The following is a 14,740-nucleotide window of genomic DNA, read 5'->3' as shown; positions in this document are numbered from 1 at the left end:
AGATAACTAACGTGTAAAAAATAAAGATCTCAAAGATTAAGGTCAAAGGTAGAAAAGGTTTATTACTGAAAAGGCATTTCAACATTCCCTTTGAACTGGTAAACAAGTCATTTAGTCAGAATTACATTCTCCGAAGGTAAAATAGCTCGGTCACTTCAAGCTTTTTACACTGTGTTGTAGCTGTGCAGGCAGTTTCTCCAAGCATGACTGACCTCCACAGATTTGTGCTCAAACTGAAGATTATTTCAGCATTTTTCTCTTATTGAAAATCATACAAAAAGCATGGGAATGCATTCCAGAGTTCATCTCAGATATACAACTGTTCATCCGTTTACTACTCATGCAGGAAAGCCTTTGGATCCTCAATACTCACAGATGAGAAACTTTGTCTAACATGGAACTATCTACGGATATGAATAATGCACCATCAATTATCATTATATAAGAGGAAATGCAATAAATAATAAATAAAGTTGCTCAAAAATTGTGAAACAGCACAGTCAAAGAAGAGTTTGGCATCTCATAAACACTTTAGTATTCTGTGTATTTACATCGCAGATGGTTTGATGGTTTACATGGCGGAGCTCATAAGAACTGCAGGAGATTGTGAGAAAGTTACTGTATAAAAATTGTCTCAATACAAAAAGTTGTCATTGAGGAGTATATGTAAGGTTCAGGGTTTGAAGAACAGTATGGTGCGGTACCTTATACAAAAAAATGTTTCAGACACCCATGCAATAATCCAGTAACTAACAAGGGTCTAGAACAGTCTTGGACCTGAACGGAAGCCTGCCAATAGAGCAGAAAAACTTTATACAAAACTGACAGCAACTGTCAGATTTATTAAATTGACTAGTATAAACCCTTGTGCTGTGTGTGAGACACAGTTTCTTTTCTTATAGCTGGCTGAACAGGGGGGTTAAATGTAAATGTATAATTTCTTGTAACTATCATATCAATGCATCAGCTGTTATTCAGCTCTGATATGGTACACCTATGGGAACACATGCTTCAAGACCTGGCATTGCATTCGAATGTCCTTTAAACCCATTTTATTGGTTCGTTGAATTGTTCAACACAGTCTGATGTACATTATTTCTCCATTTGAAAGCAGTGATATATCCCACTATTGGCTTATCACTGAACAAGCTAAGGTGGGTCACTATGGCTCCTGGAGTTAGTGACACTATTGGTCTTTGAGCGAGAAAATGAAAAGCTGGACTCATGAGCAATAAAACCCACTTTAGCTCAGTTCAGTCGCCTATACTCAGTGATTTTGCTGACCCAGTCTTATTTGGTCTAGTACTAACCAGTATGGGAGCTAATGTTAGCAAACTTCAGATTGACATTGCAGTGTAACAGACATTATGGAGTATTTGCTAACTTAATTACTCTTTTCTACTAGCGCTACTGTTACACAACAGTTTAGCTAGCCCCATTCATGACCTCAGCATTTCATACATTGCGGGGGCAAAGAAAAAGTGTGCTTTGGTACACTATGACCCGCATATTGGCATCGTTGGCCGTCTTGACAGCGCTGACCGTTAAAGGATAGTTGGAGTGTCCAAAATGGAAGAAGGTCTCATAGCCCATCAGCTGAACGTATATAATGATTTTGCCTGCCTCTATTAGCTGCTCCACAAAAGAGCAATGGTTTGCAGAAAGTTGTGAGACAGGGGTCGATGGTACACATGCACCTTCTGAATAAACTGTAAGAACGTATTGTCCCTTAAAGGACTAAGCTAGCTCAAAATGCTAGGAGGAAATAAGCAGAACAATAGTGTGAAATTACTGTGACTTAGTAGTGCTAGCCCGGCTTGTTAGGAAGTAAGCAGTTAGCTCTCCAGCGACAAGACTTTACCTAGCCCTGAGAGTGAAGTCACTAAGTTGCCAAGCTTCTAGAACCAACCATTTTGAAAAAAGACGTGAATATTAGTTACACCATACCACTTTTTTATTGTGACTAGGCGTTAACTCTAACTGTGACTGCTATGAAACGATCATTTTTACTTATCTAGCAGCAGATTGTATGGTCAAAGATATTTTCGTGATCTTACAGATGCCTAAAGTCTTCCCAGATGAAATGTCAAGTTAGGGCAGAAACTGCACTGTACACTACTTCATCCTACTGTAGCTAACAGTAGAGAAGAAGAGCAGTTGAGCAGAGCAGCACAGTCTGTGGAAATATGATATGGAAATATGAACACAAATTTGAAAATGCCTTTTAAGATACAACTGATGAAGACAAAAGATACTTACATAAATTGCTACATATATAACAGGTAAAGAAAAGTATTGTTCCTCTAAGGTGTGCATGGCAATTACTTTGTGATGAGTGCTGAGGTTACAAATAGGGCTGTCAGCATGTCACGACTTTTGCCAATGGAGAACCAAAAAAAGTAATGGTGAAGTCGAGCTGGGGCATATGATGATCTAAACGCTGTTTCAGAGAGTGCAGTTTGTCTGTGGGAAACACTGAGTGTTGAGGTTTGAAATGGCCAAATGGAAAAATAATAAAATCATTTTAGGAAGTACAGCAAGAACATGAAAATGATTTCCATCTATGTTTTATCTGCATGTTTATTACAGAGATAGGTCCAGGATGCTTTGAGCCTAACTCAGCAAAATCTCAGTTGTGGCAGCTTCAATGTAAAAATGTCCATGCCGAGTTCATAAAAGCACATTACAGCCCTGGTAGTAAATGAGGTATAGCTGCTTTTTAGGGCAATTGTTCCCTAAAGAGCATTCTCTTTCAAGGTGACTTCCTTTGACAGTAAAATTATTGATGAAAAATAACAATAAATAAATAAGACAAATAAAGTGTGGGTTTAGTGTCGTGGTCCGGCATCTTCAGTTGATTCTGTTTCTGTTGTGTGCTTCTGCAAAACAAGTAAGACAGGTTTGGCAAATTAAAAAAAACCCCAGCAAAGTCTTGGAGGGACAAGCAACATACTGATGACTCTGCTAGTCCTACGAGTACCTTGTTTGAGGGTAAGGCTAGAGGGGTGGATGGGTCTGTGGGGTCATGAGATCATTCAAGAGATCATGAGATCAGTTTAGCTTCATTTTACATAGAACTATGTTTTTAAATGTTTCTCCAATCTAAAAATGAGACAGGTTAAGAAGAAGATACCACTCTTTTGAGGCATCACTGGGCAGGCAATATTGTCTTAGAAGAAAGACCAGGAAATCCTCAAAATCCCTTTTGGGAGCTTGAGTGAGCTCAGCAAATTTCACAGCCATTTGCCTTTCAGACAATAAAATATTCAGCTCCGCTACAATGGTCTGAAGGGTGGTGCTGGAGAAAACTCACAGTGTCCAAAATGAAAAGGGTTCAGTCCCTGGGGAGCATGACTGTGCTCTATACATTTCATGGCAATTACCCTTAGATTTTGATATGTATGGTAGAAAGGGAAATGTGATCTGATGGTGGCGCTGGAAGAAAGATTGGAGGATCTGGGGTCCATTAAAGTGGGTCTATGTAACTTCTGTAACTAAACTGGTTAACTGAGCTAGAACCGGCACTTGTCAGGAGGACAAAACACCACTCCATATGAATGCTAATGTCTGAGTCATCTGGATGTGCACAAACTATTGCTCAGTGAAAAAACTTTAAACGATGAACACATGTTACAGTGTTTAGAGGTTGTTGCACTGTGCACTGTTCAGGTTTAAAGAAATTATTAATAGGTAACCGGGCTGAAAGCAAGTGGACGGATATGTCAAGCGGGACACAGCACGTCTCCTGGTGAGGTACAGTGTGTTTACTTATTGGTTTACTTTTGTGTAAACGTCATCTGTGACATTTTAAAATGTAATGTTGCAGTAGCACAAGTAATGGAGGGTGATAACGTGAGCTAACAGACTCATTAGGGTCAGTTGAAAAGTAATATCTATTAAAGTTTGCTAACATTAGCTAACATTATCCATTATAAACCACTGCTCATAGCAGAGCTAGCAAGGCTGTATAGAATGATCGCCGATCCTGCTATCAAATACACTTTGTGAGAAATAGTCAGAAATCAAAGGTAGCTCCAGAGTTATAGGGGGTAGCATAGCCGCTACCTGCTGCTCACTATACTCTTTGCTGTAGCCATCTTTGTTTGTAGTGACTAGCTCCTGTTAGCAAGTAGTTCAGTTAGCTGTGGAGCTAAGTAGCCCTGTATGTGCGATGACAGTAGTCAGGATTCAGACAGTGTGTGGTTGTATTTTTCTGTTCAGTAAGACGAACAGTTGTAAAAATGATTCCTTTCTTCACATTTTGAGTCTACTTGGTTTACTCATTACACTAAGCTTTTACAGCTGAAGCTACAGGGGCTGTCAGAGCCCCTCTTGCTGTTGTTGTATTATAGGATATATTTCTATTAAGACACAGGACGAGCCGTGGCTAGCTGGTTAGCATGCTAACTTTAGAAGACGTCTTTGCAACACAGTTCATAAGGCTTTGACATAACGTCAATAGTTGTTTCTTCACACTCGGTTGACACATTACAACAGTAGTTCATTTTTTGAAATGTTTTTAAACAAAAATTCTGGCCATATCTTACACATTGCCCAATTAAGGATAGTGTGTTATTTCTATTTTCAAAGGGGGCACAGTCTTAAGATAACTCCATGATCAATGTGTCCAGTACTTGTTGCTGTATTTTCCTCTGGACCAATACTGGAGCAGCAAAACTGTTGGGTCCTGGTGTTTTATACTTATACTGGCCTTCTGTTCACTTCTTGAGCCCCCATATGTAGAAACAATACTTGAACAGCTATCTCTGAAGTCATACTGTACCTGCCAGCGCCCCGCTGTGCTGCTGTAGCTGGCTGGTGAAGAAGCGCTCTCGCTGGGACACCTGCTCGTCCCAGGCCTCCAGGATTTGCTGTTTCTCCCCAGGGTCCATTGTGAGGGTGTCCGGGTGGGCCTCGTCAATGTGGGCCCTCACTCCCTCCAGGTTGTGCGAGTACTGCAGCTCCCCACACACCATGCACACCAGCAGCTGGTTGAGTGGATCGTAGTCCATGAGGTAGCGGTTCCTCCACACGGTGTCTGAGACAGGACCTTCATCGCCGTTATTATTCTCATAACCAGCGAACAAAAGCTCTGACTCATCTGAAGAGACAGTGGAGAGGGGTAAGGTTTGGAGCCAATATTTCCATTCAAAAATTCATTCTATTAGGTTTAAAATGGCATAGCTGATACTGCACCTTCTAGTGGCGCTATGTATTCTGGATATTGAAAGGATTCCAGGTCGGTGTCTGCTGAAGTGCTGTGAAAGAGAAAGAACGGTTATATTCGTTATTATTCTACACTGAGCTGGAAGCAGAACAATCTTTAAAGAAGCTAAACACATTTCAAACCTTATTAAATGTTCTGACTCCTCAGAGGAGCTCACCCACTGACCAGAATCCTGCAGGGATTATCAGAGAGAAAAAGAGCTTGAGGAAAAATATTGTCCTAAACAAACTGAAAATACATTATATAGAATATAACGTATACAGAATAATAAATTATGTTATTTATTCTGACTATATATGACAATAAAGGAATCTCACTTCATTCACCTGAGGAATTCAGTAAATGACACATGACCAGTGGTTACTTTTTGACACCTACTGTCAAAAATGAGCCCTATCCAGTTCCTGTGTTTAAACTACCATCAGCTGTATGTACTGATTAATTCATTTGAGACATAAAATAAGCAGCCACCAACACTGAGATGTCAAGTGATGCTGGAGGGTGAGCTGCAACAGTGCAGGTAAAGGTGGAACGTTTCTTGTCTCTTTGTAGCCGTCTTTGTTGTGCTTTGATGACTCTTTGTGGTTGTTTCCCATCTCTTAGAAGTGATTTAGTGGAAAAACAAAAAGCTAAATAATAATCATGTAACTTTGTAGATGTGTAGAGATTTCATGAGAGAGGAAATCAGACCTTGACCTTGACACGCGTCCCAAATGACAACACACTGATTTTTAATTTAAAGACCCAGTGTGAAGGATTTAGTGGCATCTATCAAATCAAATCTAGCAGTGAGGTAGCAGATTGCAACCAACTGAACACCCCTCGTCTCACCCTACCCTACGGTGGCCGCTCAAAACATAGAAACATGAAAGACTCTTCAGTGTTTGGTTTGTCCATTCTGGGCTACTGTAAACAAAAAAAATGGCATTGCAGCATGATGGACCTGCTCCCTCTGTAGATATAAAAGGCTCATTCTGAGGCAACAGGCACAATGAGTCTTAGCTTCAGGTTATTTTTCACTAGAAAACATAAATCTGAATGTTATATTATGGTGATCTTGTGATGGTTTGGTCTCTGTTTCTCTGTCCTCTCCCTGTTTTTCTAACTCTGTATGAAGGCTTATTTGTGTGTTTTGAGGATAATAGAGACACTTGATGCTTGAATCAAATCTTGTATATCATACAATCATCTTCATCACGTTATGACTAATCTGCATTCTTCATCATTTAATATGAATATTATAATAAGACAGTGCCTGTAAACCGTGAAACAAGTTGTTTTATATACCTGTGCAGCTCTCACCTGTGTCTGTATATCCTGGGCAGGCAGGATGGGCCTCCAGTTGTTGGAGGCTCTCCTTGGGGATATTCCCTTATCCCGAATGGCCTTCCTGGCTCTCTGCTCCTTCTTTTTTATCCTCCAGTACTCCCGTTTCCTCTTCAGAAAATCCTCGTCTGACTCACCTGGGATGGGCTTCGGTGGAACCATGGTGCTTAGAGGTGCTAGCTTGGTGGGAGTTTGTATCATATGTGTGGGGTTCTGAAGTTGGTCACAAGGGATTTTTATTGGACTGAGAGTGGAAGTTGGAGTTTGCCCAGGGGGTTCAATGGGTTGCAGGTTGATGCTGGACAATGGGTTATCTGGGGGCTTCAGAGTGGGGAGGCAGGTAGCTGAGTCTACATCCGTGCTTCCTGACGACCACTTTTGTGGTCCTGGCATGGCTTCGTGCCGATTCTCTGGAGCTCCAAGATATTCGGACTCGGTCTGTGAAGGCCCAGCGCTCATCTTGTTTTGCTCACTTCTGGGTGAACAGGAAACACTGGTGACGGGCAACTTGACCTGGAGGGTGTCAGGTGACTGTTCAGCAGTACAAGTTGTAGGGCTAACGACCAGGACCGTGGGGATACTAGTCACTGCAGTCAGAGAAGCATTAGATGGCTTGGGCTGGAGGGCTGGTTTTGCTGGAGGATTTACAGCATTAACAGTGTTGATAATAATGAGACCTGGAGCCTGAAAGACAACAACACAACATGAAGAAATGATTCAGCTCAGTTAAATACAACAAATCATCTTTCTGAAAAATGCACACGTATGTTTGCCCCTGGCTTACAGTTTGCCCCCCCTCTGTCACACTCCTCTCTATTTTTGCTGTACACGTGTCAAATGCCAGACAGAGGTTTGCAGTGTAATGCTTCAGGTTTCAGCTGGAGAGGGCACTGGCCATGTCTACAAGTCCTGAACTCTTTGGGCCTACAAACAAATTAGACACATGCTGCCAAAGCTGATGATAAGCTGATATCTTTCGCATAATTACACTAGTGTAAAGGAAAGAAGTGTCTCTGAATGGCTTTTGTGGGAAATCAGTAAAATGATTCTTCATCATGAATCTAGTATTTTTTTTTCTTTAGTGGCTTATTTTAGAGGTTACCAGCCACAAAAGTTTATATAAAACACCCCAGTTGATGACTGGTTGAACATAAGACACATTCCACCATCTCAAGCTCAGGTCTCTGGGAGGAATTCATCTGGAAAAATATTTCAAGGTTTTTTACATCCCCCAGAAAATAAAAAGTCACAAGTAACAAACCTGAATAATGTTGGAGAATGTGTGGTAACATGTCTCAAGGTCACGTTCACATTTTTGAGTGTCCTAATGTTTCTGCTTACTGGGTGGATGTGGTAACAGAGATCAGATCCATAACCAGCTCAGAGCTCGATTTTAATTTCACTGTTATATTTGGGAAGTGTATCAATTGGACAGATATTTACTACAAATACAACTAGCAGCTAGTAAAAACGCCATAACAAGGAAATGCCTGAGCAAAGAATCTCCAACAATCTCTGAATGGATAAAAACAGGAATATCACATTATGGTTTTACCGTTCAGTAGCAGGTCTCAGCACTGTTTCTCTGAGACATGTTACTGAAAAATGTGAAAAATAATGGAGAAAATGGAAATGTTATTTGAACCATAAGTTATTTCTCTACCCTCGACAATTTCAGGGACAGTCATGATCATTGCATGTAACCCAGCCTCTTTTCACTTCCAGCTTTTCTTAGCCAAGCATTTCATTCAACCAAAATGACCCTGTCTGTTGTCCCACTGTTTGTCTGTGGCATTTTTTCTGGTACAAAATATAAAAAATTTATAACAAAAAATCCCATAAAAATATAGCTTGAAAAAAGTTGTGGATACCACATCAGTGGGTCTTTCGAATGGACTCTACTTATTGTAATTACCATGATGACATGCTCACATTTGACAAAAACCTTAATATCGTTAATATGTGATATAAATGCAAAAGCTGATGTAAGGTTAGGCTTGGCAAACATATATAGTCTTTAATTGTTGCTTCTTCTAAACTTTGCCCACCTGCCCTGACTCCCTCACAGTCTCTCTCTTCGATCAAACAATGCTGTATCAAGCATGTTCAATATTAGCTACTTGCTATCAGCATCTACATGTCGCAGACGTTCAGAACTGAAGAAGCCTTTTGGATGAGAGGAGCAAGTCCAGTTGCCTGCAATATAGCACCTAGAATTATCATGACCTGGGTGACTGAGAACCTTCATCAACATGTGTAAAATTAACATTATCCCCATGTGTCACATCACCTGGATGTTTTTCTGGGGATGTCGACTGGTGGATTCTCCTTGTCTTCCTGTCTGCCTTTCCTTTAACCTGGCCCTTTGCTGCCTCTTCATCAGCTTCCAGTACTCCCTCTTCCTCTGCAGGCTGGACAAACCACTGTGCTCCATCACCTCACTGAGATTTCTTTGTGCTGAAGGCAAACTGTTGTTTTGGCATTGTTCCTGTGCCTGACTGTGTTCTTCACAGTGTTGTTTCTGTGGTTGCAGTTGATCCATGGGTAGGTGATGTAGCTTTGGCGGCTCAGGGGAGCAGCAGTTTTGATGGCCTGTTTTCTTGGTGCGAAGCCTCTGGGTTCTGCGTTGTGATGATGGCCCATCAGAGACTTCCGTGAGGTTCACTATGAATTTCGAAGGGGTTTGGGATGAGTGCTCACAGGTGGGATGCAGGACTACCTCTTCAGAGGTAGGAGGCGGTGGAGGTGTCTCTCTGAATTGTGGTGAGTCCGTCAGATGAAGGCTTGGTGAACTTGCTTGTTCCAAAGCATCTGTGTCTGATTGCCAGCTTTTTATCTCCAGCGTCAGGTCAGCAGCAATAGGAGCCACCTCATCCTTTTCAAAAAAGAGCTGAGGTAAATTTTCCTTCATCTCTGGCTCTGAAGCGTCTTCTGATGACTCTATTTTAATGTCAGTTTGCTCACTCTTACACTCCGACACTGTGCTAAGTGATTCCTCCAGGAGTTTTTTCATAGAGGCCACGGCTAGCAGAGTGGTAGCTTGGCTGTCTGCATTCAGAGCTGGGTCAGACTCGGGCTGAGGCGCTGGAGGTGGTGTTGGGGAGGTTGGGGGTTTGATATCTGGACAGATGGCTTGTTCTGGTTGAGAATTTAGGTCAGCTGCTGGCATAGACTCAGTCTCTTGTTTTATCTCACTTGCATGTGGCGTAATAGGCACACTGTTGTTGGGGAGAGGTTGTGTATTTCCTGCATGGTTAGTGAACCTCCTTCCAAGCGGTACAGTGCTTGCTGCTACCTGCCTCTGGGCCTTCCTCCTCTGTAAGGCTGCACTGACCCTTGCTTGGAGGACACCCTGCCTCAGTCGAGCAGCGCGAGCTGCTCTCTGCTCACGTTTCTTTATTCTCCAGTATTCCCTCTTCCTTGCCATCCTCTCCTCCTCTGTCAGCTCTGGATCCAGACACAACACTGATGGTGCGCTACTTGAGACTGCCATTTTCATGACACAGCCACCAATGTTGGGCTCTGCTGTTGATCCTGCAGAAACAGTGTTTTGAGGGGTTTGAGGATGAGTAAGAGTGAGCTGACCTACAGACTGGATTGCTAATGAGTGTGAACTAAGAACAGTTGTGCTTTCAAGTTGAGGCCTTGGCCTGATTGCCAGTTGTCTTGGAGGCTTGTTGACGGACTGTGCAGGGAGAGGAAAAGAGACTTTCACCTGAGCTGGACGGAGTGGAGGGGGATTGTTTACACGAATAGGAGCAATACTTCTCCGTTTAGTACCAGGTTGGGGCTGAGGTTTTGTGGTGGGGGGATTATTACAAACTACATGAAGCTCCTCTTCACTTTTCTGTGGTGCTGTGTTGTGATCTGTCGGAGCCTGGGGAATGTTAATGGTCACTGTCCCGTCCTCTTTGATGAACCCTCCGATGGTCTCAGAGGCGTGGGTGAGGGTGCTTCCTGCTGACTGCGTCAGCGCTCGAGCCCTCCTCATCTCCTCAAGGATATTCTGGTAACGTTTAACTCTTCGCATCAGAGAGTCCTTCTCCTTCAACCGAGCCTTCATTTCCATTGATAGCTTAGCGCGCTGTTCACGCTTTTTAATCCTCCAGTACTCTCGCCGTTTGGCTATTATCTGCTCAGGTGTGTCGTTGGGGTCAATTTTGGGGATATTTCTGGTACCAAAGACTGAAGCAAGCGATGGAGATTTACATCTGATACTTCTTTGATTCATGAAATTCCTCTGGACTTCCATGAAACTCTGTCTAGGTGTTTTACATCGTGTAATCCCTCGGAAAACATTAGAGAGATGTACATAACTAGGAAGCTTTCTCTGTGACTCCCTTGGCTTTTTCACGGAAGTCCCATCAGGTGCGATGGCTTTCTGATCCGTCTGCAGGTTAACTGGAGCTAAACTTGCTGCCCTACTTTGCAGTCTATAATTTTCCCTTTTGGTCAATGCAAATGAAGTTCTGACTCGAGAAGGACACTGCTTCTGACCTCTCCAAAATGTCTGCGATGGAAGATGCTGAAGAATCGTGGCACCAATCGGTCCTGTTTTTTGTGTCGTCGGCCTCTGTGACATCATCTCTGTGCCATGCGTCCTCTCTCTGGTCTTAGCTAACTGAGCTGCCATCTTTGCTCTCTGCTCTCGCTTTTTAATCCGCCAGTGCTCTCTGCGCTTGGCTGCTCTCTCCTCCTCAGACTCCAGCAAAGGTTGTGAGTTGATAATACCTTTAGCCCTCTGAGAGGTGACCAAGGCACGCTTTGTTCCACTTTGAGGTGTAGTGTTTGCTGCTTTGCCCTCTGTTTTAACAGAAACAGGGACACACGGAGAAGACACAAGGATCATACCTGTGGTCACATTGGTGGGTGGGCGTTTGGGCTGAATGCGGAATGCCGCTTGTGCCTTCTGTTGCGTTTTGGGGACTGTTGCTCCCTGCATAGACACACATGGCTGAGGTGTTATTTTAGCGGAGCTGCCATTGGTAATTCTGGTTACTCTGACTGGAGGCACTGAGGAACTGGTGTTCAGCTGGGTTCCACTGGGTGTGGGTGAGGTAACGGCTCTGCTCACAGCACCCCTTGTCGTTAGGCATTTCACTGTGGCTGTGTCACTCCGAGCAACTTTGGCTGAGATGGAACATGATGCTGGCATCTTAGACAAGACCTTGTTGAGTTCCATTGTCTGGAGCCATCTCTCCTTTTGGCTTTCAGTGGCTTCAACTGAGCTGTCCCCCACTGTATTTCCAGTATGTGATGCAGGAGAGAGGTTAGCGCTTTTGTGTGACTCATCATTACTCTGCACAGGAGGAGAGAAAGCAACACGGGAATTCACCGCTGCAGAGGCATTTAGATGGAGGAGCTTTTTCCCATGACTGTCTTGTGTTGGCTTCCTTCTCCGCTCTGACAGTCGGGCCCTCTGCTCTCGTTTCTTGGTTCTCCAGTATTCTCTCTTTTGGGCGAGGGTGGCATCATCATATTCTGAGGCAGGCCGGTAGCGGTGGGGAGGTGGACTACCTTTACCTTTTGCAGTTGGCATGCTTTTGCCAGCATGGACAGCCCATCAGTTCTCATCCAGTACTGGTTGGCTCTTGCCTTGTGATGCCGATTCAATTCATCCCCTCAGTCCAGAATCCTCACTGCCATTAACTTACATGGTGTCCTCCCATAGGATGTTGCAGTCGGTTGTTTTGCTCTGCTGAGCAGCTGCCAAATCTCTCAGACATCACATCAGTATGCAGCTGTCCTGAAGAACAGAAAACATGTATTAGTTGGGTCTTATTTTTGAATAAACCTGCTATGATGAGATGAGCCAACAGTTGAGTGATATGAGGCAAATTATAAAACTGGTAACAAAGTAATACAACCTAATCCAATAATCAGCCTTGACATAAATTCTACCTTTAGACCGATATTCAGTCAGAGGTGTTAATTCAACAATATGTTGTCATTGTTGTTGTAGTTAACATGGTGTTGTACTGGGCTTATCTGGTGTTTTGGGCTGCAACTAGCAATTATTTTAATCATCAGTTAGTCTGCCAATGATTTTCTTTATCAATCGATTAATAGTTTGGTCTGTAAAATGTCAGATAATTTATAAAAGTCTATAAAATAGTGAAAAATGCACAACAGTTTAAAGTTTTTTACCATAACACACTAAGAAAAACAGCAAATTTTCACATTTCAGTGTCTGAAACCACTGAATTTGAAGGGTTTTTTTCGTCGATTATGTTTATGTTTATGTTAGCGGAGTGGAGAGAGGCACTGAGATGAGACATGCATAAAGTCACATCCTTTGGACTCTTGCAGAAGATCCAAGCCGAGTCCTTCACCAAGAAGTTCACAGTGCAGCAACATTATAACCTTTGTAAAGGTACAGTGTGTGGCAGAGATGGAGAACTGGATTTCACTGCATATCTTGACAGTGGACAGTTCACATATATAATAGATAGGTTCACCTTAACTGAAGAGATTGTGGTGTGTAAAATAATATCACCAGACACACATTTTACGCGTTGTTTTCAGATATTTTACATGTAAAATGGGAAGTATCCATCTCATGTGACACAACTTTTCCAGTGAGGTGAATCCACACTATAAAGCCACACCAGATTCACATTTAAAGTGCGAGACAAATCACATGATTTAGGATTTTATCTGACATGTGCAACACTTCTATTCTAGCCTATACTTCACCTGTAAAAATTAACAGTTTCACAAATCTATATGAAACTTTTTCCTTCATTGCCATGCTGAATAAAACATGAAAACATGGATTCATGATGTTATATCACACATCCAATATATACAGCATATTCAGATATATAGGCACATGTGGTTTTAGTACATTGACTTGTGAAAACGTGAGTTTCAGCAGTGCATCTTGTGTAAGCTTTTCCTTCATCAACACGCTACAGATATCAGGACTCACTATAACAAGTGTTCCCATCTCCAGTGTCGCTTCAATGCTAATGAAAGACAATGCATATGTAGCTCACTAAAACGCCCATCTGCTCTATCACAACACTGCTTCACTGTGTGATCTCCACGTGAGACTGAAAACATCCTACAGTTCGCCAGATGTTTCAATAAAACACGTCAGATTGTGAACATTCATCCCGCAGCACCTTTGCCCACAGAAACACGTCGTGTTGTACAAATGTGTACGCTACAGGAACCAGGAAGGAGGCAGGGTGACGCTGTCCCTTTAAACCTGTCCCTTTCTATCACAAATTATATCTGTCGAGAGCCATTTTTATTCTTTATTCTGTGTCTATTTGATCGGAAACGGAGCGAACCGACCCAGCTGAGGCGAAAATTAGCAATACACACAGCAACGCAATCAAAAATGGCCACATTAGAGCGCAAACGGATCCTGAAGCGCTGTCTCTCTCAGCGGCACAATGGACAAGATCTTCCTCTCTTGTCCACACGGACTGGCGCCTGTCTGAGTCTGCTGCCTGTCTAAAACAAGCGACAAAACCCGCACATTACTGCTGTATAGCAGGACGCTTTGAAACATGTGGAAGAAAAACATGCATAGCCGTTACCTTTTAGTTACACCTAACTTTCCGGGACACTTTAAGTCAACGTTTGGACAGATATTTTGCCAGGACACTGCAGCTACTTTCCGCCAGCAAGCCGTGCTCTGAGGCTGCCTTGACAACGCTGAAAAGTACCAGGATGTGGGACCTGGATGCTTGCTCGCTCTGTGCGTGTGTGTGTGTGTGTGTGTGCTCACTCTATGGCGTGGACACACACAGAGACAGTATAGTACAACGCCCCCTCGTTTCCTTTTCAAATCCGAACCCATGAAGAGGAGTGCATGAAAAATGAATGTTGCTATGAGCTAATGTGTCACAGCACAGTCTGACTGACTGACTGACTGACTGCTCATCAGGCCTGAACCTGTTTCCATCTCACTGTTTAGGGTAAACTGAAATTAGCACAGGTTCATTCATGAGGCTGACCAATAAATAAAAAAAAAAAATCAAATCACTCCCAATGCACAGAGATGATTTAACGCTTGCACTGACATATAGTCTTTTCCAGCTTGCAACAGTTGGACAAAGGTCCATTGATTTATTGGCTTTTTCTACATATGACCTCAATTGATGTGGGCTTTTGTTCAGAACCAGCAGGCGACAGTGTGGTTTGAACTGGACAATGATCAAATGTGTTTTATTA

General features: G+C 42.8%; 1 protein-coding gene across 1 annotated transcript; it reads right to left on the bottom strand.

Moving 5' to 3' along the window:
• Nucleotides 1–36: 36 nt before the first annotated feature.
• Nucleotides 37–14,229, bottom strand: LOC311251940 (uncharacterized protein). Its single transcript, XM_084344636.1, has 7 exons — nucleotides 14,104–14,229; nucleotides 8,844–12,299; nucleotides 6,530–7,237; nucleotides 5,350–5,399; nucleotides 5,197–5,258; nucleotides 4,784–5,101; nucleotides 37–2,879 (listed from the first exon to the last, which is right to left on the bottom strand). The coding sequence occupies exons 2-7, from the start codon at nucleotides 12,090–12,092 to the stop codon at nucleotides 2,851–2,853; spliced, it is 4,416 nt and encodes a 1,471-aa protein (XP_084200762.1). The 5' UTR covers nucleotides 12,093–12,299; nucleotides 14,104–14,229; the 3' UTR covers nucleotides 37–2,850.
• Nucleotides 14,230–14,740: the final 511 nt, after the last annotated feature.

This window comes from Pagrus pagrus (assembly GCF_965226575.1).
Source record: "Pagrus pagrus genome assembly, chromosome: 22".
Lineage (NCBI taxonomy): Eukaryota > Metazoa > Chordata > Actinopteri > Spariformes > Sparidae > Pagrus > Pagrus pagrus.
This window is presented reverse-complemented; position numbering and strand designations above follow the sequence as displayed.

What these genes read in the sequence shown, in the direction of transcription:
- LOC311251940 (XM_084344636.1), bottom strand. Translation starts at nt 12,092, where the DNA reads ATGCCAACTGCAAAAGGTAAAGGTAGTCCACCTCCCCACCGCTACCGG. An exon ending in ATCCCCAGAAAAACATCCAG is followed by an intron (nt 7,238 to 8,843) that starts GTGATGTGACAC and finishes GTTGTCTTTCAG; the next exon opens with GCTCCAGGTCTCATTATTAT. An exon ending in GCACAGCGGGGCGCTGGCAG is followed by an intron (nt 2,880 to 4,783) that starts GTACAGTATGAC and finishes CTTGTTTTGCAG; the next exon opens with AAGCACACAACAGAAACAGA.